Source organism: Choristoneura fumiferana, chromosome 15 (assembly GCF_025370935.1).
Source record: "Choristoneura fumiferana chromosome 15, NRCan_CFum_1, whole genome shotgun sequence".
Taxonomy (NCBI): domain Eukaryota; kingdom Metazoa; phylum Arthropoda; class Insecta; order Lepidoptera; family Tortricidae; genus Choristoneura; species Choristoneura fumiferana.
This window is the reverse complement of record NC_133486.1, coordinates 5,292,355-5,317,486: the sequence shown is the minus strand read 5'-3', so window position 1 is coordinate 5,317,486 and position 25,132 is coordinate 5,292,355. Positions and strand designations below refer to the sequence as shown.

Sequence of the window (25,132 nt, the reverse complement as noted above, 5' to 3'; positions counted from 1 at the left end):
TGCAGTCCGTATGTACTGGTTCTTAACCTTTTCGACGCCAACATTACTTCAATGCAAAAGCAACCTTCGTTCAATTGTGTTAAGGTTATTTTTAGGCATTGCAATATAGAAGCCTGGCGTATTGATGATGTCTTTTGTATTTGACGTGGCGGCGAAAAGGTTAATAACTCAGTGTTTGTGGTGTCTGATAGCCTATTCTATTCTATTCTATTTTATTCTACCAGGACTCAAAGTGCTTACAGATTAAAATTAAATCCCGCGACCGTGGTAAGTCTTTAAAATATTTAATTTCAGGCAATGTGCAAAAATAGTGTTTTTGTTAAATTATTTGTTTCCAAATTACTGTGTTATTTTTAGGTATATATAAGTTGTTTACGAAATTTATTCTTGTATCTTTAGCAGGCCTGACGGTGTGTTTTGGACGCCAGATCAAAAACTATATCGGGAGTAGATTAAAATTCTCTGGCGTTCCTAAACTATTTTTGAGCTAAATCAATTTCTCCTATTAGTTAAACAAGTCAAACTAAAACTCAAGAAATTAATTACCTGTTATTCTTATCTACTGCTAATGTCTCTGCTGTTGTTGTTTATTTCCTTTCCGGTGAGGCCCTTAGAACTATGAAGTTTCCCTTCAGGATCATTTCCAACGGAGAAGTGTGGCATAAAATGAAACCAAATCATCAACAGATTTATTTTGTCACTGCTCAGCTCCCCAACATTTTTATTTGGAAGATTCCGCGTATTTGACAAATTTTAAATAAAGTTAAAATGAACCGCTGTAAAACTACAAGTAGTACAGATAAATACGTGTTTGCATTATCCCCGAAGATATGTATTATTTAGTGTAGGTAAATAGCCGTAAATCACAAAATACTGTTTTTACGCTTTAGTACAAACTGTGAGCGATATTGTTCGAATAGCATTACATTGCGGGATTGCGGGGTTTGTGCACCAATTGAACCGGAATATTTGTACTTATTAATTTACTTTGCAATTCTTATCCCAAAGATAATTTTAACCAATGGCAATCATCATCATTTTCAATGTTCTTTGTGAAAGCAAATTGTATAATATGTAAATATATCTTTTGTATAGAACTGAGTAGAAAAATATTGTAGATTTTTGTATTGCAATTAAACAAGTACAAAATATAATTGCACCGAATGCTTGTTTTATTTTATGTATAAAAAAACTTGGTCAATCCAAAAAATGTTTATTAAAAATTGTTATGAAACTTGATTTAAAATATACAAACAGTTTCAGGTAGTTTGGTTTGAAATTCAATTGGCATCATTGATGTTAGGTACCTAGTGATATTTTAACGCTACTAATTAATTATCATTAACATTATAACTATAATTGCATTAACAAAACAATTAACAACTAACGTAATATCAAAACAATATCAACTTTTAATTAATAAGAGCCTATGCACAAGGGGTACGTATTTTATGCTCAGACGAGATTCAGTTATTAAAAGCTACGTATTTTATTATACAATATACTATAAACCAGGGTTTCTTAAGCTGTTTGCAGTCACAGACCACTTTCACAATTTAAACAATTCCACGGACCCCTGTCAAATTTTTTTTTTGGAAATTTCCTAGTAGGTAAATATGTTTACAGACTGACCCTTTATACATACTCTCATCTATGGACTGACCTACTGTGGACCTCTGACACACATGCTACGGACCCCTAAGGGGTCCTCGGACCCCACTTTAAGGAACCCTGCTATAAACATGTAATAAACACGGTTTCAGAAATTAATTCCTAGTGTTTCAGATATGTTTCCAAAACCGTGTTTTAAAATAAAATGTTTACAGTGATTACGTGAGTTTAGTATAAGTAGAGTAAATCACCAATTACTGGCCACCGTTCAATAACTGGCGACCTTACACTAAAAATTAATTCTAGTCACCTATAAATAGAGTTAATTTTTAGTATAAGGTGTCAATTACTGGCCACCCTCTGATAACTGGGCACCTTATACTAAAATCTTACTAAAATGGATTCTGGTTACTTCTAAATACAATTCATTTTGAATATAAGGTGGTCGGTAATTGACGATTTAGCCAAAAACCTATATAGTACATGTAGGTACAGATATACTTGGTCTACGGCACTGCAAAGACATGTCCATAGTACCTATGACTAACAAGCTGGTGTCCGCGACTTCGTCTGAGAACAATTCGTTTATACAACGTGGGAACTATACAATTTCCCTGGATAAAGACTATTCTATAGTCTATCCAAGTTCTCAAGCTATCTTATAATAATCGGTCGAGTACTTTATTTATCCGTGAAAGGGTATGAAACAAGCAAACTCACATTCATACTTATAATATTACCTATACCAGAATCCAATAAGTCGATTTTACCTAATTTAAAACTATTTACCGTCGCACTTAAAATTATTCATGATTTCTTTCTCTTAATTATTCTTATAGCTAAACATTATGGTAAAATGTAAAATAAAAAAATTTAAAAAGTGTTAAAACGGCACCCGACCAGCACCGCCTCACCTCGAGCGGTTAGTATTCTTCATATGGCATGCGCTCACTACACCAACTCCGTAGCGTCACCGGATGGCCTCACTCGCGAGGTTGCCACGCGCGGACGGCGAGTGGACCACTCGCTGCCCGCACGCTTGCGATGCGGCGCTCTCCACCCCCCGCCACCTCCCCTTCATCCCCCCTACTCGTAAATTCGTGGACCGCGCGAGGTCCACTCGTCAACGCGCCCTCCGGTCCGCGCCCGTCGACAACGAGTGGACGCGGATAGTCGAGGCTGTGCTGGTCAGGTGCCGGGTGGCTCTAAAGAGCTGTAACCTTTACTTTTGCCTTAATTTTTCTAAGAGCCTGACTTTTTATTTGAGTCAGTAAGCTCGCTCGGTTTTCTATCCAAATTTTAACCTATGTTCGATTAGATGAACACAAAACTGGGTTATTTATTTGTTGTATCTTAGCTATGTATTCGGTTTGTGTTGTTCTCTTACGCGTTGGATTTCGCTTTTTATGGCAGATATGAGAGGTAAGGCTGGGTCTTCTGGCGAGAGTTGACCTTGGGCTAGGATGAGAGCCGGGTTAACGGCAGGCGCCGGCGGTAGACGGGTTAGTGACTGAAATGGAAATATAAGGATCAGACCCTGTACATTCTTGGGTAAAGCCAATTGGACACATATTTTCTTTTGACAATAAACGAAAAAATGATAAAGTTCGGGAGTGAAGGGCCAGTGACGTCACTCCTTAGAAAAAAGTGTAATTTAGGTAGGTAATGTATAATACACTAGTTTACCCGCGGCTTCGCACGCTTAAACTACCTATTCGATCTGGTAGTTACAATTGAAATTCAAATGCGTCCATCCGATTTAGCGTGAAGGAGTAACAAACATACAACACACACAAACTTTCGCATTTATAATATAAAGTGGGATAACATATGTCACACGGAAGTCTCACCGGCTATATCTTCATATTTTTTGTTTAACTGACAAAAGAAAAAATTACGTGTCCGATATTTTTTGAAAATCTAATCCTCACAAGGCAGAATTTTGTACCCAAATTTTAGTTAGAAGTTAGAACTGTGCCAAGCCCGGTAGCCTCTCTTTGGGCTAGAGATGGGCCTTAAGAGGTTAAGGTGCTTACATGAGGCGGTGTGGGCCCCCAAGCCCGCGCAGGAGGCACTCGTCGCTCCGCCGGCCGCGCGAATGACGTGCGGGGCCGGCTGTCCGTAGCTTCTATGATCGCTGCTGTGCTACCTCTGCTGTAGAAGTGAAGATACGTACGATCAATCTCAAAAAGAGTATATGTAGACTAGTTTCTAATGCAGTGGTCGTCAAACTGCGGCCCGCGACCTATGCAACTAATTAATGGTAATGTGATACGGGTGTGAGAGGGACGGTAGGTACGATACGATACGAACTTAGATTTCGGTATCTGGAATCTGGATCTACTTCTTCGTATACGCGGGTCGAACAGTTGCCACTCACTTCATAAGTGTGGGGCCCACAGTACTTTTGCCCTCATTTTGTCTAACGTAGAAAGCCCTTGATCGTAAGTGTGACTACTGCTCTAGTGGGTCAAGAGGTGCGCGGCCGGGCTCGAACCCACGATCCTCTGCTTCAGAGGCCATAAGCCAAACTCCTAGCCAGCCACGGCTTTATTTTTACATAAAACTGACTGTGATTGACCCCTCTCACCTGATGTAAAGTGCAGATGAGGCCAAAGGATGTATCTCACTGGTTCAGTAACAGACTATACACTCTAGCCTATTAGTTATTCTGTGCTCTAGCCTGGTGTTAATGTAACGACCTGATAATTCAAACCCCCCTCCCCTGTTATTGGTAAGTTACCGGTGGTAGGTTTTTTTGACATTTATTCATAAGTGCTTGTCATAGCCTAAATTAAATAAAGATATTTGACTTTGACTTTAAGGTTAGGTTAGGGTTTTAAACACAGTATCTGTAATTTTTTTTCAAAGCTTGGAAATCCATGTAACCGAACGGATATAGTAAATTGTAGAACAAGAGCATAAAACGAGTAAATTTACCCGAGACGTTCATAATATTCATTCGTGCCAATAGTTGGTTATCAAAGTGAATCATCGGCGAAATATTGGTCGGCAAGTGAAGTTCAGACAAAAAAGTTCGGAGAAAAGGCAGAACACTAATAAACTGGAGGTCTGCTACTAGTACTACTTTAACTTCTTTGCGGGTGAGCACAGTAATTTTAAATGATAACAAAACGGATAACTCACGTCTGAAATCGAGTTTAGCTCGACATGTTTCGGGCTAATCCGTAACCTTCTTTTGGGAGCCGCCGAGTCGCGTTGCTCCCAAAAGAAGGGTTACGGTTTAGCCCGAAACATGTCGAGCTAAACTCGATTTCAGACGTGAGTTATCCGTTTTGTTATCATTTAAAATGAGTGAGTCTCACTGTAGTGTCACTGTAGTGATGTTCAAGGAAGCACAGTAGGTAATTGTTTTTAGTTCCCTACCTGGTGCCAGCTGACCGTCCTCTAACGGTGTCCAGGGCCGTGTACGGAGAACCTGGCAGCCGAACGTTGTCGTTACGCGCCTGGGCAATTCCAACGTCTAATAAAACAATGAGAATTGGACATGTAAAAAACAGTATCACTATCTATGAACCCAACTCACATATCAACAGTAACAGTACCTACCTCTGTTCTCCTTTTCAACCACATAGGTCTCCTGCGAGTTGGGTGTGGACCCCGCACTCCCAAACAGTGTGAAAGCATCGTCCATGAGTTCGTTGAACCGCTGCCTCATGCGGGAGCCATCTTTGCGCGGCGTCGCCGACTTCGCTGGACTGGGGGGCTTGGATGCTGGAAAACGTTCTTTAGAATTTAGTTATTTTAGGGAAGAAAAAGGGTTTGTGAAGGGAGTTTTTTGTACTGATTTATGGTGTGCAATAAAGAATATTTGTATTTGTTCTTTAGCGAGTATTATGAACGCTCTAGATTTTTCATAGAAAAATATTCGCTACTGAGTATAATTTACAGTACGATTCATGACCAACTTTCACATGTGTGTCGTGTATATTTCCCGAATGTTTTCTGCATGATGTCTACATGCGCTTCTTCAATAGAGTGAATCCGTTATTGACTCTCTTAAAGGTGTAGTTTGATTGTTGGTGACTTAATCTAAATCCTAAAGAACTCGTCTGTTAGTTATCTTAAGCTATTATTGTTATTTCACCACATTATGTGATTTAAAAGAGACGAAATGATGTGTTGCATGCGTTTTGGAGGGAGTTGCTCGATGTGGTGCTGGTGCGGGGGCGCAAGCGTTCGTGAGGGTCACTGAGGTTGGGATAGCGGACTCGTCCCACACCCGTTGATGCCTACCACCCCCCCTCTCGAATCGTTGTGCCGCTCGTAGACACCGTACTGGACTGGTAGAGTAGAGCCTGGCAATGTCGACTCGAAACTAGATTGGAATTTTCCAAAGGTGACTACGTGCTCCTTTCGTCACTTAATTCTGAAGTGTCTTGGAATGAAGTCTTGGGGCTCGTGATGTTAACGTTGCCGTTGATCTATTCTACCGTGTTCTATATGATTTTTTTGATATTTGTATCCCAAGGAAAACTAGATATTTAAACCTGGTAGACGTTTATCCGGTCTGGTTTACAACTGATTTAATAAATAATATTTCGCTAAAAGCTACCCTTCACAAGAAATGGAAGCAGACGGGAGACCGTGCAATCTATGCCCGGTTTTCCGAGTTAAGGAAAAATTTAAAATTATGGGCGTCACAAGCTTATGACGTTTACGTTCGCGGCATCCAAAATCAGATTAGAAAAAAACCTCGGGCTTTTTGGCAACATGTAAACAGTTTAAAGTCGAGGGGGGGTTTCGAGCCGCGAGTGATGTATGAGAAGAGAGAGTGCGAGGGCAGTGGAGCTGCTCATGCCTTCGCAAATTTTTTCTCAAGTGTTTTCCTGCCATCCGTGCCGCTGCTAGATTACAATAAAATTATCCGCGAAGAGTCATCACGTACTAGCAACCATATCCATATTAACAACATTTCAACTGATATGATTCATAAATTCTTGAGTCAATTAAAATCCCAAAGTTCCCCAGGTCCAGACCATCTTCCAGCTTTCATTCTTAAGGGGTGTGGAGAATGGTTGTGCTTGCCATTGCTACACATATTCAATATGTCTCTTGCTTCTGGAGTGTACCCCGATCGATGGAAGGTTACGCGCGTCACGCCTATTCCCAAATCAGACGACGTAGCCAATGTAGAAGATCATCGACCTATCGCTATTCTTTCGTCGGTTGCGAAGCTATTCGAATCGATCCTGAATAGTCTATTGGCACCCCAAGTCAAACCTTATCTCTGCGACGCTCAGCATGGTTTTAGGCCGAAGCGTTCAGTCGAAACCAATCTACTCACTCTGGTTGACTCCATTTCAGAGCATTTGGATAAAGGAATACAGGTGGACGTGTTGTACTTGGATTTTAAAAAAGCATTTGACCGTGTGGATAACGACATCTTACTTAAAAAAATGTGTGAAATCGGCTTCTCACCTTTATTGCTTAAGTTTTTTGCTAGTTATTTGCGCGATAGAATGCAGTTTGTGCGACACGGATGCTTTGTTTCAGAGACCTACCGCACTAGATCTGGAGTCAGTCAGGGTTCGATATTGGGCCCCTTATTATTTGGCATAATGATAAATGACTTGGCCGAGGTCCCAAGGTACGCTAGATGCCTGCTGTACGCTGATGACCTAAAATTATACTACGGTGTGCAGCGGGAATCGGATTGCGGATCGCTGCAGGAAGACGTCGACCGAGTGTTTCAGTGGAGTATTGAGAATGGGCTTCTCTTTAATGTATCGAAGTGTTCTTTGATGACGTTCAGTCGTGCCCGTTATCCGATTCATGCCACTTACATGCTGGGGTCCGAAACTATTGTTCGCGTTGATAGCGTGAAAGATTTAGGTGTTGTATTCGATTCACATCTCAGCTTCCACGAGCACACGAAAAAGCTTGCCACGGATTGCTTTCGGAGGCTGGGATTTGTAGTCCGAAATTCATGCGACTTTACTGATCCTCGGATAATAAAATTAGTTTACACTGCTCTGGTCAGAAGTAAATTAGAGGCAGGCTCCGTGGTATGGAATCCTCACGAGTCTACTTACGCCTTACTTCTAGAGAAAATCCAAAAAGCGTTTCTCAGATTTCTATACAAAAAAACGCATGGGTACTACCCGTTCTTGTACCCTACCAAGTTTCTGCTTGGTATACTGGGATTTAACTCTCTGGAAGTAAGACGTAATTATATGCTCCTAATGATATCTTGTAGGGCCTTGCGCGGGGAATGTGACAGTGTCGAGCTGGGGGCGCAGCTGGTGCGTCTGTACGTTCCGCCTCTCACAAAATTTAACTTCAGGCCTCGAGACCACCCTCTGCTGGCACTGCCACCGGCGCGCACCGCCGCTCGCAAGCAGTCGCCACTGGTCCGCGCTGCGCTACGTCAATGCCTCCTAGCATCAGTGCCCCAGTGTGATGTATTGGCAGGTTGTTGGAGAAGAGTGTGCGATGAATGTTTGAAGTTCTGTGAGATGATGGATGCCCGTCCGTCCTCATGTTATTGTTAATTTTGTAGTATTGTTATTATTATTATTACTTATTTTTTTTTTTTGTCTTACTCAGTGCTTTGGTGTCAAACTGTTATGCTGTGTGAGTTTTTACAAATAAATAAATAAATAAATAAATAATGACATCATCATCATACAGCCTATATACGTCCCACTGCTGGGGCAAGGCCTCCTCTCAGAACAAGAGGGCTTGGGCCATAGTTCCACGCGGGCCAGTGCGGATTGGGAACTTCACACACACCATTGAATTGCTTCGCAGGTTTGTGCAGGTCATACAAATAAAATAGTTTTACATAATCTGTAAACGTGGGTAGCGGTATACTAAAAATGGCTTTATTTGTATGATGTCAATGTTGAAAATTGACTGAAGGAAAGACCATCTGTCAAGTGTTAACTCGAATTAATTAAACTGGGCTCGGCTGCATAATATTTTAGACTATCGCGGCCATTAGGTACTAATCTTATGAATTAGTGCATCCATGTCTCAGTTTGTATTTTCGATATGGTTTCACGGGATACCCGTAAAAGTAACAAATTTGGAGTTAAAATAAAAAATGCAAAATGACTCCAAAAAACCAATCATAATTTGATTGCTTAGTAGCGACATCTCTTGTCTGGGTGAGCGGTTGGTTCCGAAAGAGTGTGACGTCTGTCGACGCTACATAGATGTCGCTAGTGCTGCTGCTTAAGTAGCTAAGTAGAAATCTTCCCTTTTTCTGGTTTTTCTGTGCATCAATGTCTCAGTTTGAATTTTCGATAGGGTGTATCTAAATGTAATACATTTTAGTAGGTGTACTTATCTACAATTTTGAAGTCTTATATACAGAGACCTTATTGTCTCACACTTGAAATCACAATCGTTTTCATGACTTCTTTCTCACGCGGTATGCTGTGTAAGACGAGCGTAGAAAGAGACAGTGAATGCGATCGTGAACGTCAGCAGGTTGGACATTAGATAATATTCGCTTTTGAGTTGAGGTCAAGAAATTTGAAGTCAAGCAAGAGAAGAAGTAGAACAGATGACTCGTTAGGTTCCAGTGTGTGTTAGGGGGAAAGAGAGAGCGAGCTCTACACCATCTTGATAGTGTAGTGGTCTATATTGTGGTGCAACAGCGTAATAAGTATTATTAGTATCGCACATTATGCAAAAGGGAGAAAAATATCAAGTTACTCTGATCGAGCTCTTACCATCTTTAATCCTTTGGCAGTGCAAGTCCCAAACCAGCGGCCCTATGACTCCGGGGTCCTTGTCAATGCTGCCGAGCCTCACGAGCTGAGAGGCCATCTGGCGCCGAGGGACCACTTCCTTGGACAGGCTGGTCTTGGGCGAGGTGGCGGGAGAGTCGATGTCGAGATGACGGACCGACACTGGCTCTAGGATGCGCGAGAGCGGCTCTACCACGTTGCCTCTGGAATCGAATGTTCCATGTTTTGGCACGTCACAATCACAATGGATTCCGTTGTCTAGCGAATGTCTGTTAAGTACTATGGGAATGTAAATCAGGGGGACAATTTTTGTGCTGATAAATTGCATGAAGTTTACGAGTAGGTACAACCACAGAATAACTAATAGTACCTACTACCGTACAACATAGGACTGAGCGGCAAAAAAATTGACCCTCAAATCTACCTATGCATGTAGTAATAGGTAATTTTGTATGTAGAGTGGGCCACATTTTGTGTCGCTGAGTGCGTATAGCTCAAGAGCCACCAGACAGGCACGACAAGTACTTAGCATCTTTCGAGCATGTCAGACGACAACGACAACGTTTGCTGCGGGGGTGCTGACAAGTGACAAGTCTGTCAGCGCCCCGCCGGGAACCTTACGGCCCGGGGATCCGGGTACATAGCATGTGATCGGTGGTGCGGCGAACGTTTCTACAAGCTTTTTATAACTTGCAATGTGTGTATGTTTGTACGGGTCAAATCTTGCAAGTTAAATTTGACGCACTCCAGTGGTCGGATTGACGTGAAATTTGCCATACTGGTGTAAATCTAGTGACAATACAATAATCTGGTATTGACATCCCGGTGGTCCAGCCAGGATCGTCTCCGCAGGACGGAACTCCGCAATGGTTAATAGCTTGGAATTTGGTACGGAAATGTAGTTTGGATGACATTACAAGTACCAAAAGTTAATCAGCAAAAAAAATTTTTTTTAACAAAATCTTAATCTTATCTTATTTCTATTAATTGCCTGTGCTGCCAGGTAGTATGGTGAGCTTTACGACCGCTTAATAAACAAACAAAACGCTCGCTGGCCGGTTACACACCTTGGGAAAGAGTTAACAGAAGGCATGGATAGATATGAAGTCGGTGTCTGCGGCGCGGACGGCTGGCCGCTATCCGAACTGTCTAGCCCAGCTGCTTCCAGCAAACTGTCCGTTGTCCCAACGCGCTTTTTTTGCGGGAGTCGTAGACCATGAGGCTTCTTCTGCCGACGACGCACCGTCGCCACTTCAGATACTCCAGAGGATGTCGTGGATGAGCTTTGAAGGTAGCCGTGCATAAAATCATTGTTCATTTTAAAGTTAGGGTTTAATTGAGGATTGAGGTCAGGGAACTGATAACTGAAACTTTTAATTGAAGTATTTTTTATTTATTCGACTGGATGGCAAACGAGCAAGTGGGTCTCCTGATGGTAAGAGATCACCACCGCCCATAGGCAAGTGCAACACCAGGGTACTTGCACTACTTCCTGCGTTTTATCGATGATTCGCTTGCATTTCAGTATTATTTTTAGTTATGTACTTAGTCAACTATTCAACATGCTATTTGTCGGTTTTAGAATCAAAATTAGGAGTCATAAAAGCCCTTGCAGTTTTCAAGACCCTGTGGATAAAGTTTAATCCAAAATAATACTCATTGACAAAGAAAGGACTCTGATGTAATAGTTAAGGCAGTTACATACTTGTAATTATAATACATAATAGATTGATATTCTAAAAAAATAGTAATAGCGGAACTGATTGGTTTGAATTATACCTGGAAGCACTAGCGGCTCTATAAATAGGCAACAGCGTGCTACTCGGTCTGGTCCTGCTTGGAGATACTACGCTGATTAGCTGAAAAAAAACAGTACATTATTATTAGTTAGTAATTTTGCATTTTAAAGTTTGTTTTTGTAGAAAATATTTCTTACTCTGCCATCTTTTTCCTCGTGGACTTGTTTCAACTGATTACGTTCTGATTCTCTGATCATTTCGTTTCTGTATGCCCGAAGTGATTCCGCCGATTTTATTGTTTTTCGTCTAAAATAAAAAAAGACGAATGTACCATACTTAGACTTTGAATTTTAGGCAAGTAGGTAAAACAGTTTGTGACAGAGGAACGAAATAACTAAAATTTTCATGGCAATTCGTGTGACAGGGAGGGGAGGAGGTCTCAAAATGGTCAAAATGGGTGTGACGTACTTTATGGATGGCCGGTTTTCTGCTACACTAAAAGTCGGGATATCTAATGGTACTTATCACATCATTAAGCAATCATACTGTTTGTTTACTTCAGCGAGCATAAACCCTCACCTATGGGCCAAACACAGCAGCACAAATAGGACCAGTAGTAGCAGTACAGCTATGGTGGCTCCAACAGCCAGCGCCCATAGTTCTGTGCCATGCACACCGCCCACTGCTGCCTCGCCTTCCAAACCCTCGGCTGCTTTCAGGTACGCTGCTGGAGGGGTTTCCACTTTAGAAATTTTGTTAACTCAATAATAATCAGCATCATTATATTTTGCACATTTGATGGTTTTTTGTAGTTGTAAAAATTTTGTTATAAATTTTTTTTTTCACGCTTTTTAGTGTAAATAATCTAAGATACAATAGTTTAATATCAACTGCTCGTCACCTTTTACGAAAGATTGCTTTTTCCGATACAGAGACGTTCATTATTGAGGAGTCCTGGTGCTTCACCTCACCACCCGTTTTACCATATGCATTAGGAGGAGCATAAATTGCTCAGCAACTGTGTCAAAGTAATTAAAATTGAACCCGTGAAATACTTGTTATTGAGTAGTAGCTCCGATGGTCAACTGTGGTGTTCATCATCAGTTCCACTCCACCAAATGATTACTTTCAAGAGCAAATTTTTTTTTATTCAACTGGTTGGAAAACGAGCAAGTGGGTCTCCTGATGATAAGAGATCACCACCGCCCATAGACACCTGCAACACCAGGGGGATTGCAGATGCGTTGCCAACCCAGAGGCCTAAGATGGGATACCTCAAGTGCCAGTAATTTCACCCGTGACGTCGAAACACAACAGTGCAAGCACTGCTGTTTCACGCAGGATTAACGAGCAAGATGGTGGTAGCAATCCGGGCGGACTTTACAAGTTCCTAGCAAACACGAGCAATACACGAGTTACTACTAAATATATCCAATTTACTATAGGTGTGCCTACAACATTTGAAGAGTTCCCTCGATTTCCTTAATATCCAATCATCAGATCCTGATTTGGTGCTTATGGGACCTAATTGAAGACATTCCTAGACGAACGCAAAAAAAAAACCAAATCGGTTCTTAAATGAAGGAGTTCTGTCTGAGGTAACAAACATACAAAAAAATACAACCGAATTGATAACCTCTTCCCTTTTTTGAAGTCGGTTAAAAATAGGACTTATTTTTTTAGAGGAAGATCGATCATCTCCTTTTTTACTTACCAAAAAGAGAAAACCTAGCTCAAGCTAAAGCTACCACGAAGATGGCATGTTTCGAGGTAAGAATTTCTTCTTGTCTTGAAAAACTATCCAAGCACGTGATACCAGATCGAAAAATTTACGTATTTCTTTTCTTCAAATTATATGTGTTATTTATTATAGAGCTCCTCAAATTAATACCTGAACAAATTAATCATTCTTTAAGATTTTTTCAAGGCCATTAAAGCCTCTTTCTCTATCTAAGATCAATACTTACGCTCCGCTTTAGTGGTGACGACTGCACCTAATTCTCTGGCCACTTCAGCATCACGCACAAGCCTCATATCCCTGGCAGCCACTGCAGCTGGCACTGCTCTACCGCCCACTAGCACTACGTAGACAATTTGAACGCTTCCTGTTTCTGTCGACTGAATATTTCAAGAGTTATGGCTGTGGTGTGGCACATATAAATTGGTAGTATGACCACGCGGTTTTTAATAGTTCCTTTTTAACTTACCTCTGTAATATTTTGAATGTGCACTTGCACCGGAGGCTGCTGTTCAGGCTTTATGATCTCTCTCTTAAACAGGAATGTCTCATTACTATTATCTTCTTCCAACGGAAGATCTATCAGTTCCTCCTTTTCCTCCTTCTTATATTTTTCCTCTTGATCTGTCACTTCTCTCTTCCTAACTACGACTGTAGGAGGCACAAATACCCATGACTCTACATCGTTTAGTCTCGTTGGTATTATATCATGTTTTAATGTCAAATTCTCTTTTTCAAAAGGAATATCTATTTTTGAGTAATCTAGAAGTCTTGTTGGCTTTATGATTTCAGTCAAGGAAGGAGCGATCATGGAACTGTCGAGGTATTTCAGCGGAGTATTGGTTGAGGCTATTTGGTTATAGTTTTCGTCTTTGTTAACAACAAACGAATGCACTTCGTGTTTTTTTCTCGTCGTTGGAGCATCCAGGGATTTTATGATTCCTAGGTGCCGTTCTTGTTGTCTAGAATATTACAAAGGATTTTAGTTTTCTTGGCTCAATCATCTGCTACTTAAAATCTACTGTGCTCTATCTACTACCGTGGAACTTACCTGAGAAAAGCCTTTTGGTAGAGCTTAGCCAGTTTCAATTGTAAACTATCAGGAGTAGACCCCTGTATGACAGTAAGAAGCCAGTAGCGACGATCGTCAGGTATTTCTGGTTCTAGACTGTCGGGAATAATTGGATCCCCACAATTTAGTACACATTCTCTTGTTGTTTTATCCGTCACCGCCTGCATAAAATTAGTCAAATCATAAAAATATTCTGGCAAGAGTTAAGAATGAAATAAAATTAGGAAATAAGTCATTTTGATCAGAAGTGGGATCTATACCTGTGGTGGGAATGAGTCCAAATATACGGTAGCGAGGACAGTAGTGGTCCGTACGACCGGTAAGGGTTGAGAAGGTACTGGTAGAGGAGATTCTGGGGGTGGAGGACCATCTCCAGACCCGGTCCAGAAGAAGTCCTCAAGGCGTGGCGTACGCTGGTGCTGATCCGGTGAGTCAAGGAGGTACACTGGTGGAAAAATTTAAACAATGTAAAACAAGATAAAGCTGAATAATGTATCTTGTAAATAGGTACTTGTAGGTAGGTAGGTATAGGTAGTAGGACTGCGATATTTTTTTGTCTCCGAGTAATGTTCCTATACATTTTTACTATGCACATGGGCGCCAGCATGCATATCTCGCTGACATAAAAGAAAATACACAGAACATGCCTAAGTGACACAGATCAAATCTGTATGAATGCGCTCCCCTAACGCGACGCAACGTACCCCCCTGAAAATGATCTTTACGCCCATGGAGAATTAGATTTGTTTGACTTGCTTTATGACGCAGAAAATATCAAATTTATTAAATAAGCAAGGAAACATCGATGACAGGCCGAAGCACTGCATCGCGTGACGCTTCGCTAGTCTGCGCGGGTTTATTGCCTTGGGTTCGTTCGGCAGGCTTCGCAGGACACGGGGTGCTGTGAGTTAGGAGATACAAGCGGGTGATTACTAGAAGCCTCTAACTTAGATAGCTTCATATCTAGCTTCAAAACCTTAGAGCCTCTAAGCTCTGGCGAAACACCTGGCGTGAAGCATATATTTTATTAGGTTATAGGTTGTAATTCAATACGGCCTGTGGATCTCTAGATTGTTTATTTAAAAATGATTTCTTATATTAATTGTTCAAAATTTTCTTTCCTTAAGCTTCTTTTCGATTAAGCAGGTTAAATGTTTTAAACTTAAAAAAAGATAGTGCCATGAAAAATTAGGATCATAATAATAAATATGACTTCTTACGGTACGGACATTAAAACTATTATACCATGAATTTTATGCTAGTCTGTTTAAATTTCCCTTGAATCGGCATTTATCTTATAAAACAAAGTAGAATGGAATAGAGTTGGTTTCTGCATAAAAAATACTGAAAAATTATTTGCCGCTTAAAAACCGTACTTGGGTAGAGCATAGCTAGATATAGGTAGAGTTATATGGCGTACGTTTACCCCACATGACTCTACTTAAGTACCTATACATATGCCTATACGCTGTAGTACCTATATTGTATGTTATCCTTGTATTACCCGCTGTTCCCTCCAAACTTATAACAACAGCAACATATTGAGAAAATACTTTTGCACCAGCCCGTGCCATCCCCGCGTTATATAGAAAAGAAAACGCATTTCCTCAATACGACGCCACGATAGATAGAAGCTTTCCAATGACGTTTTTGCAATTTCTAAAGTTTGCGTTCTTGTTAGGACTTTTTTTAAATATTAAGGTAAAAGTCCTAGTGGTTGACATGTTAATTCCCAATAGAGATAACATTCTGCTGTCTCTATTGCTAATGACATAAAATTAAAGATGGTAACTATTGGGACGGTGACCAGTACTCTGACATATCTTTATGTGCCTACCATCAGCCAAATAAGTGGTCTATCAATTTTTAAACAAGTTCCTATCAAATGAATATGGCGCTAAAGTCGAACTTTCAAGTTGACAGACACGTCTATTGGCATTATTGTTTTATGACATGCAAACGATTATCTACTTTAGGGTGGTAGACCTATTGGCTGATGGTACCTAAGAAAGAAAGTCAAAATACACATGAAGCTTGAGTTAGGTACTAAAACGTTCTTAAAAATAGGATTAAAACTTATGGTCCGATGACGTGCTTTCATATCCGTTGCTTATATAAGCATTATACTTCTTGGGGTAGTTGAGATAGTTGAGAGGTGTGGGGTACTTGAGGTTTCTTGCCGGATTCTTCTCAACAGAGGTTTTTCCGATCCGGTGTAGTTTTTTTTTAACATTCATTTGAATAAAGATGTTTGAATTTGACTTTGAGGTATGAGTATTCCATGCATGTTGTAGGGATTATGTATAGAATAGGTACTCATCCATAGTAATGTGATAGTAATATTATAAATGCGAAAGTGTGGGTGTTTGTGCATTTGTATGTTTGTGTGTTTGTATGTTTTTTTCCGTCTTTCACGTCGAAACGGAACGTCGGATCGACGTGATTTATGGCATAGAGAGTGACATAGGCTACTTTTTATCCCGGAAAAATACACAGTTCCCGAGGGAACAGCGCTCGATAACCGAAATTCACGCGGGCGAAGCCGCGGAAAAAAGCTAGTTATTATATATTATATTACACTGTAGGTATATATTAATAAGCATACGGTAAAGGTACGGTGGCAATGCGCTAGGACATCGATCCTATTTCAGAGCACTTCTTTATGGACTGATAAAAAATGCAACACTGCAGTCTTGGTACTCCATACGTCGTTTAGTGCCAGTACATACATATGAAGGCTAGGTTCACTTTGGTCCCTCTCATAGCACCTATTGGATAGCAGCTGTGTGTATTATCTATAAAGCAGTGATTTTCAACGTATAGGTCGCAACCCAGCTTTATAAGGGAGTCGTGAATTCTCTGTAACATGGAAGTACTTCATGTTTACAATGTACACGCGCGGTGTACATAGTATTTAGTTATTACTCCACGCTCAGTAATAGAAAAAAAAACAATGAAATACAAAAAGAAAGGACGACTCCGCGTGGACGAGGTTTGTTTTGATTACCTTGCATGGATCGACTTAATTCATATCCAGACTTTTAGCTATAAAATCGATGCTTCCTGGTCACAGGACTCTTTTTAGACTTTTGCCGAGCTCTTTCTGCTAAATGAAACAACGGACTAGTTAAAGGTACGTTCTATTTAATATTTCATTGAACCGGTTTGAACTGGGCCAAAATTATGAAAGGAAAGGAAGCTTTTATGACTGTCGTCACGAAGCATTGCATGCGCATAACTAATAGATGGATAAATTCAATATTGTACTTACCGAAAAACAGAAACCTGTTTATTAGGAAAGGAAGGTACTCATACAAGGATATACCCAAAGACAAATACAACCACTGGTTTACTGCTTTGTGGATATACCAAACAAATTGTTAATTTAATATAAAAAAGGCACAAGGTGGTTTAGAGACAACTTGAGACAAGTAGGTATAGGGAAAGCCGTACTTAGCAGGTTTAAAGTTATCATAAGCAACGGCATACTGACTAAAATTAGAGCACGCATCCTGTCGGTAACCAGGTTTTATAACGACACACAACGCATTAAAAAGGCATATAATAGCTGCATAAATGGCGGTGGTTTTACGCGGTCGTCCGCGCCTCTATTGTGTGGACAACGGATGTGCTCATACTGAACGCAGCCGACCGTATAGAGATGACCCTTGCCTTTGATGGATTAAATAAAAAACACACGCAACAAGGAAAGTAAAATATCAAATCAAAGTGTTCGTGTTAAGGATAAACGAAAGTCCGTTTCACTTCAGAAAATCTGTTTCACTTCGTATTAATTTATGCTAGATGTAGGTTACTACATAAAATGAGTTTTTTTTTATCTAGTCACAGTAGTATACTAGTGTAGTAGCAGTGCACTAGATTCTAGTGCATATGGTAAAACTTCGTCTTAGACCAAGGCAGTCAAGGTGTCAATAGCCACGAACAAGAAGTCTTTAAAATAAATTTATATAAATTAATTAATAAAGTTACGCAACCGTTATATTTTCACTGTTGCAGTTTATTTTCCTCACAATCGAAGTGAATAGCAAAGTGTATAACTTATTCTTAAAACCCATTTTACCCTCGACTCTATCTATCCTCGCCTGCGGTTCTGATGGATAAAAAGGCCTAAGTTAAGGTCTAAAAAAGGTCTAAGTTTCATATACTTATCTTAGGTACTATATCTACTATCTACTATATTGTAACATCCAAATAATAAAAACCGATTTTATTTTGTATTTTATTTTTGTCGTGCAACTTACGGTCGAAGTCAAAAATATGCTTACTTACATCTTACTACCTTATCGCTGTTACTTTCTTCTTTGAACTTCTATTTTTGCCAGAGGACGTACAGTGACAAAGTACCTTTTAAAGGGTAAAATATCTATAAATAATATTTGATCCTACTATCCTACTAATATTATAAATGTGAAAGTTTGTGAGTGAGTGAGTATGTTTGTTACTTCTTCACGCTGAAACGGCTGGACGCAAAAAGTTAGTTTATAACCTAGATTAAATTAAAGAATACTTTTAATCCCGATATTCCCACGGGATAGGGATAAATTCTCTAAATAACAACCACTGGGTTTAGAGTCATAAAATTTGGCATGGGTGTTTTAATTTAACGTCAATGAAAACCACGATGTAATTTAATTTTAGGGAATTCCCACGAGTATTTAATAAAATCCCGGAATTTCAATTCAACTGCTGTATCTAATGATTTACGCGTGTGAAGCCGCTAGTTGTTAATAATTCAATATTGTTTATGGGTAGGTATATGTATATATATATATATATATTTTTTGTATAAGTTTTGTAAATAATATCTGATACGACCTTATTTCTAGGGCCGGACGGACGTGTCAGATATTTTTGCACGCTCCGCTGCGGCAGATATTAATGCTGGTGACTGTACAGTAAAGAGTCTTAATTTGCGATTAGACTTACTGTAAAGTCAGACTTATCCTAGGGGGTAAGGGGGCTTTAGGACTTTAATTTAATTAAGGTTTAAGAAAACTGTGAGAAACCTGCATGTGCATATTCAATATTCAGCAAGAGATGGAGATATTTTTGAGCGAACTAAACCGCAGCCCATAAAATTTCAAATTGAAACATTTATTAAACACCAACAAATAATCTGTCACGTGTAGCGTGCTTGACAGTGAACTAATTTTGTGAATAATTAATTTATCGACCACCTAAAAGTTCCAGGATGTCCAAATAAATTTAGAACTGAAATACAATTATATATCAAGATTCAAGCAACGCAATAAGTAAGGTACTTACTTCGTTCTTCATCATCGTATTCCTCAGCCGAGATACAAAAAAATAAATAACTAAATATTGAGAATACTACGTTAAACACTAACATGTTTTACTAGTCGTAGCACAAGTAAATTAGAAAATATTTATTGCGTCCGAATTTTATTTCTTATTAGCATTTTTAAAACACAAAACCTTACATCATTACAAAAGATCAACTCTATCCGTAAATCGACCAACCATAAAAAAAGCCCGAAAACTACTGTGCATGGATTGTTGTCGCGTTGCCAAGCAACGGAAATTAAATTGAATAGCGCGCGCTAACACACGCGAAATCTAGATTGTCTATTGTTATATGAATACTGAATTTAAATAATCGTGAAAACTTGAAACGTAATCGGTTCTGAATATCTTCAATTTATGACTTAAGTAATTGCTACTGAGATGCTGAAAATTTTCATTATGTTTTAAATAATAACCATTTTGTAATGTCGAAACGACTAGTTTTAAAAAAAACCTTTCTGAATTGTCTATGGAGTGACAGTTACGAAAAATGTTGTCACGTAATTATTTTTCTACCATTTTAGATATTTAGAAGACTTGAGTCAGGGATAACAATAGAACTCGCTACAAGCAGCCTTATTTAATGAACATGAAACTACCGTGAGACTCACTCATATTTAATAAAATTAATCCGGATAACTCACGTCTTAAATCGAGTTTAGCTTGACATGATCTAGCCCGATCATGTCAAGCTAAACTCGTAAATCTCGTAAACAAATTCGTAGCCCTTTTTCTCGGAGCAACGCGACTTGGCGGCCACTGCAACATGCGCACTGCGGGCCATCGCTCTGCTCGGTGCTTGCACGAGTACCTATTCGACGAAACCAATAAATGCAAATGAATCGTAAAATGTGTTGCTAAGCGCAAAACTCGGGAACGGCTGGACCGATTTCACTAATTCGTTTTTTGTTGTGTTAATTATTGTCAGAAGCAGCCCTGGATTTATCAATAGGCTGTATAGGCCGCGGCCTAGGGGTGGCAGATTTTAGAGGATAAAAGTCGAAAAAGTTTTCTGGTTGGTACATGGAGTGGCGGAAATAGTGACCTACACTCATAAAAAAAAAATCTGGCACTGGTCAGGAGAATGTTTTAATGGAAGAAAATTTAGAAAAATTACAACGGGGGCGAAGCCACGGACAACAGCTAGGCCGGAATAAATTGCAAACAGTGCTATATGCATGTGTGCAAAAATATATAATCACTTTTACCACTTGACATGAAAATGCTATTTTCTTTTAACTCAGAGCTTTAGCTCTTTAGCTCTTTTAACGTTTAAGAAGAATTTGCGCAATTGGTTAGTAGCCAATTTTTTTTTATGAATAATCTATTTAATGACTAAAGGATATACATTTTTCATACATGGCTAAAAAAAAGTTTCTAATTGTGTTTATAGTTTATCTGATTTTTTTATGTATGATACAGTTAATCAACTACATAGTTAGTAACTTTAATGACATTTATTTTGTTATTTTCTTGAATTGGCTTGATATTCTAAGTTATTACTTTTTTAATTTTTCAATTGTTTTACTGAATTTGACATATTTTATCATTCATTCAAATGAACTTAAGTATATTGTGTTATTTTAGTGCTTTTCTTATTATATTCTAAGTAGTGTGCAAGAATATTGTACGCCTCTAGCAGGCAGGATATGGCGCTTATTTATGTATTGCTGTCTATCAATTTTATTACCTAAGTATAACAGACATTTTCTAGACGACCAGATGGCCTAGTGGTTAGAGAACCTGACTACAAATCTTGAGGTCCTGGGTTCGATTCCTGTATCGGGGCAGATATTTGTATGAAAAATACGAATGTTTGTTCTCGGGTCTTGGGTGTTTAATATGTATTTAAGTATGTATCTATATGTATAATTATATATATCCGTTGCTTAGTGCTAAGAATAAGAAGGTTTTATATGATGATTTTACTTTATTCTTCTTTATGGTTTGTTGTCAAGTTTGATCTTGTCATATCAATAAAATACTAAGCTATAACAGCAACATATTTCCATTTAATCCTTTTCAATCGTTAATAGTATTTCTACTTTAACACTAAGTACCCATAACACAAGCTTTGCTAAGCTTACTTTGGGACTAGGTCAATTGGTGTGAATTGTCCCGTGATATTTATTTATTTATTTTGATTTTGAAATTTCATAAAATAAGTAGCCATATTTTATTAATTGTATTCGTATTTCTAATGAAAAAAATAGTAAGTAATTAAAGCTTTAAAACAACCTCAACTCAAAACTAACATCATTATGGAATGCAGTCTTAAATAATATCTAAAAAGTGGTCCCAGTATTCATAATCTTAAAAATCCTAATATTTTAGTGCTGTATTGATAGTAGAGTTTATATTGTTACGCTGACAACACTGGCCGATTGCCATCGCACCACCACCCGCGGCTTCATTCGTGTGAGTTCGTCGCTTTCGCTCGACGGATTCTTGTGCGACGTAATCGGGTGTGTGCGAAAGTATGAAGTGAAATCGTACCCTTAGTGTGTGAAATGTTTAGTGGTAGTTTTTATTGTGTTAAGAATCCAAAATGAGTGCGAACGGATAGCTGTGTTTTATTATTTTGCGGTTTCAATAACACTGAACGATAGTGGTACACGTAACAATTTGTAGGAACGGTTTCAAAATGGCTGTGTTTTGATGGAACCTTTGTCCGGTTTCGTGCGTTTCTTTCAGCATGGTAGTTGGATCACACAGTCAGAAATTTGACTTAGAGAGGTGAGGAAGCGAGTTGCTATGTTGTAGTGGTTCCTGTAGATACTCGAAAGGAAAAGAACCCGCCGAAGTGAGGTGTCTGTTCGTTGCTTTCTACGCGAGCGAGCGATACTAAACGCTTACTGACGTGTGAGTCTCTTTCGTATCATATAATTATCAGTTTGTGTTTCTGATTGGACTGTTTGGAAGCTCTTTCGCGGCTCATTAGGTCAAGCTGTAGTCAATTTACCTTGGTATGTGCTTCCTAGCTTGACGCCAGGCAGGCCAGCTGTCAACAGCATAAACACATGACTGTTTATTATTAGATGATTCCTATTAGAATTTTACTGCACGTTAAGTAGTTGATTGCACTGGAGTTCCTTGAAGCCAAGAATAATTAAAAAATGGTTGTTAATTTCGTTTTTTTTTCTATTTTATGGCATTTTTAAGTGTTATAAGTTTGACCGCTATGGTATGTGTGTGTCTGTCTGTGGCACCATAGCTCTTAAATGGGTGGACCGATTTGAATGCGGTTTTTTTTTAAATTGAAAGCCGGTTTTCTAGCGATGGTTCTTAGACATGTTTTATCAAAATCGGTTCAGCCGTTTTGGCGACATTGAACTTTGAAGTCACAAAGTCGGGGAGTTTCCAACTTTTTGTTGGTTAGGTTACTTTGGTATCAGTAAAAATTAGCTTGAAGCAGAATCTGTGTTGCTATAAACTTAAAAATAAATGACTTAGTCCTATACAATTAATGTTTCAATAAAAGCAATTACTAATAACAATAACTATCTATTTTAGTCGTAACTCTTGGCTGCAGTGCAAATGATCATTTAGTTTATTTTTGACCAATACTATATATCTTCTCTTAACTTCCTTAAATAAATTATTCAAATTGTTTTCAAGAGTCTAGTAAACAGCTGCTTAGGTATGTATGTATCTAATACCTTTAAACAAGCAATTCTTGTATATATATATAAATTTTGGTTTTTTAAATTTGGTATGTAGGGGTTTTCTTTCGGGGATGAAAAATCGATCTAACTTGGTCTTAACTCTGGGAAAACAATTGTTACCGAGTTTTAACCTGAGCAAAGCTCGGTCGCCCAGGTACTGTTTACTGGAACTAGCAAATTTTATACCCAATTAATTTAAAAAAGTCAGTAAACTGGTAAAATCTGGTCTGGTTGTCTATTTGCTTCTAAAATTTACATTTATGTGAAGGTAGAATATCGTCACTACTTTGAAAAAATCTTGTATCTCAAATCAATATGTCAACAAAATTGATCCTTGAAAAAATGGTCATAAAGTTCACTCAGAAATTTTTTATTCTTTGAGATACAAGCTTTTTTAAAAGTAGTGACGATATAATGATTGATATAATATAAAAATGCATGACCCCTTAAAATTCATCATCTCTGTTCTACTTTGACTTATTTTTTATTAACCCCTGATGCAAAAAGTGGTGTTATAAGTTTGACCGCTAGCTTTGTGTGTCTGTCGGTGGCACTGTAGCTCTTAAATGGGTGGATCAATTTGAATGCGGTTTGTTTAATTTGAAATCAGGTTTTCTAGCGATGGTCCTTAGACATGTTTAATCAAAATCAGTTCAGCCGTTTTTGAGATATTGAACTTTGAAGTGAAAAGCCCTTTATTTACTGGTGTAATGGATGTTTACTTTGTTGAATTATGGTTTTTATTTTTTAAGATTTCACAATGGTGTCCACTGGTAACCTGAAAAACCTGTATATATGAACACTGTCCCCTAATTTTCATTCTGAAAATATCAAACACCAAATTAAACAAACTTTAATTAAATGTGATGTTCCTATCAAATAAATGGCATGTCTAGTTCTATATTCTTTCCCATTTATCTCAAGTTACCACAAAACTTGTACCAAGAAACATGGTTTTTTCAAAATAAGAAAAGCAATTGGCTAATTACATGCAATAAACTATGAACATGTAACAGCTGCACAGTAGTAATGGAAGAAATGAAATAACTGCAATTACATTGCCTATGGAGGTGTTTTAATGCCAAAGGGTTTAGCAGGCTAAGGAAGGACATGTGGCCCCTGAGAGGAATAGTTGAATTGGTGAATGTCAATTGTTTGTCGCCTCATTACTAGTAATCACTCCAACTTTCAGCCCTCTATCTTGAACTGTCACAGAGATAATGTCAAAAATATGTTTCCTTAACTCTTTTTTCTCCTAATCCATAGCAGCTAAAGCATCAAAACAAAATCACAGCTACATGGTTTGAGTGGGAGTATACCTTAAAATTTTATTAATATTTTATATGTAAAAAATATAAACAAAAAATTACAATTTATTCTTTTTACACCTTTTAACAAGTTTTTTTGAAGGTACAACTATGAAAGAAATCATATAAACTGCAAATAGTATTAGCTACTACCATACGAAAAATCAATTGATTATAATTGGTGCAGCATACTGAAAAAATAAAAAAACTATCGAAAGTATTCAAACACAGCAGCAGTTCAGTTACCTTTTGTGACAGCCATACATCAAATTCAAAATAATACACTCTTTGTTGCTAGGCAATGAACATGAAACTTTAAAAGTGAACCTTCAGAAGGCTACAATTATGATACTTGAATACTCTCATTAGTTTTTTTTTTTTCAGTATGTTGCACCTATTATAATCAATTGATTTTTCGTATGGTAGTAGCTAATACTATTTGCAGTTAGTTGTACCTTAAAAAAAACTTGTTAAAAGAAGGTGTAAAAAAATAAATATCACACATATTTATTAAATAAAAGGACTAAAACTAGTATTAAATAAAAATAACTAAAACTTTAATTTAAAAAAGAGAGGTGGGCCTCTTGGCATGGTGCCCATCACGCAGGCAGCATTCCCCCGTTGAACTGCGATTGCCATTCATTGCGCGAGAAAGCTGCCGGCGCTAGTGTTGCCTGTTGCCTCCTATTGCTGAGCTCCCTGTGTAGCTCCAGCCCACCCTTACCCCAAGGACCTAGAGTCTCGACGCCGAAAGCAAAGAAATGATATTGGGCGCCGAGACAGCTATATTTTGTGACCTTGAGGCGTTCCTGGGCGTCTGCCGCCGCCCCCGCACGTTTGGTAGTTGCTGCTAGGTAGGACGCCGCCAGGGTGTCTGTACAGGTAGCGTCCCACACCAGCGCACGGCCAGTCTTTCAGGGTATCAACGACATTCCGTCAGGGCGCTTGCCATCG

General features: G+C 38.8%; 1 protein-coding gene across 2 annotated transcripts; it reads right to left on the bottom strand.

Moving 5' to 3' along the window:
* Positions 1-1,197: 1,197 nt before the first annotated feature.
* Positions 1,198-19,377, bottom strand: LOC141435718 (uncharacterized). Of its 2 annotated transcripts, none has more exons than XM_074098470.1 (14): positions 19,168-19,377; positions 14,142-14,326; positions 13,861-14,042; positions 13,279-13,771; positions 13,039-13,189; positions 11,651-11,798; positions 11,269-11,377; positions 11,112-11,191; positions 10,400-10,615; positions 9,315-9,535; positions 5,182-5,346; positions 4,999-5,095; positions 3,648-3,765; positions 1,198-3,121 (listed from the first exon to the last, which is right to left on the bottom strand). In XM_074098470.1, the coding sequence occupies exons 1-14, from the start codon at positions 19,250-19,252 to the stop codon at positions 2,969-2,971; spliced, it is 2,403 nt and encodes an 800-aa protein (XP_073954571.1). In that variant the 5' UTR covers positions 19,253-19,377; the 3' UTR covers positions 1,198-2,968. The 2 variants fall into 2 exon arrangements, with proteins under 2 accessions (XP_073954571.1, XP_073954572.1); XM_074098471.1 differs by having other exon boundaries at positions 11,651-11,795.
* Positions 19,378-25,132: the final 5,755 nt, after the last annotated feature.

Excerpts from the sequence above, each read along its gene's own strand:
- LOC141435718 (XM_074098470.1), bottom strand. The coding sequence starts at position 19,252 with ATGTTAGTGTTTAACGTAGTATTCTCAATATTTAGTTATTTATTTTTT. Across the intron at positions 14,043-14,141 it reads TGGACTCATTCCCACCACAG|GCGGTGACGGATAAAACAAC; the intron begins GTATAGATCCCA and ends AATTTTATGCAG. Across the intron at positions 5,096-5,181 it reads GGTTGAAAAGGAGAACAGAG|ACGTTGGAATTGCCCAGGCG; the intron begins GTAGGTACTGTT and ends TTGTTTTATTAG.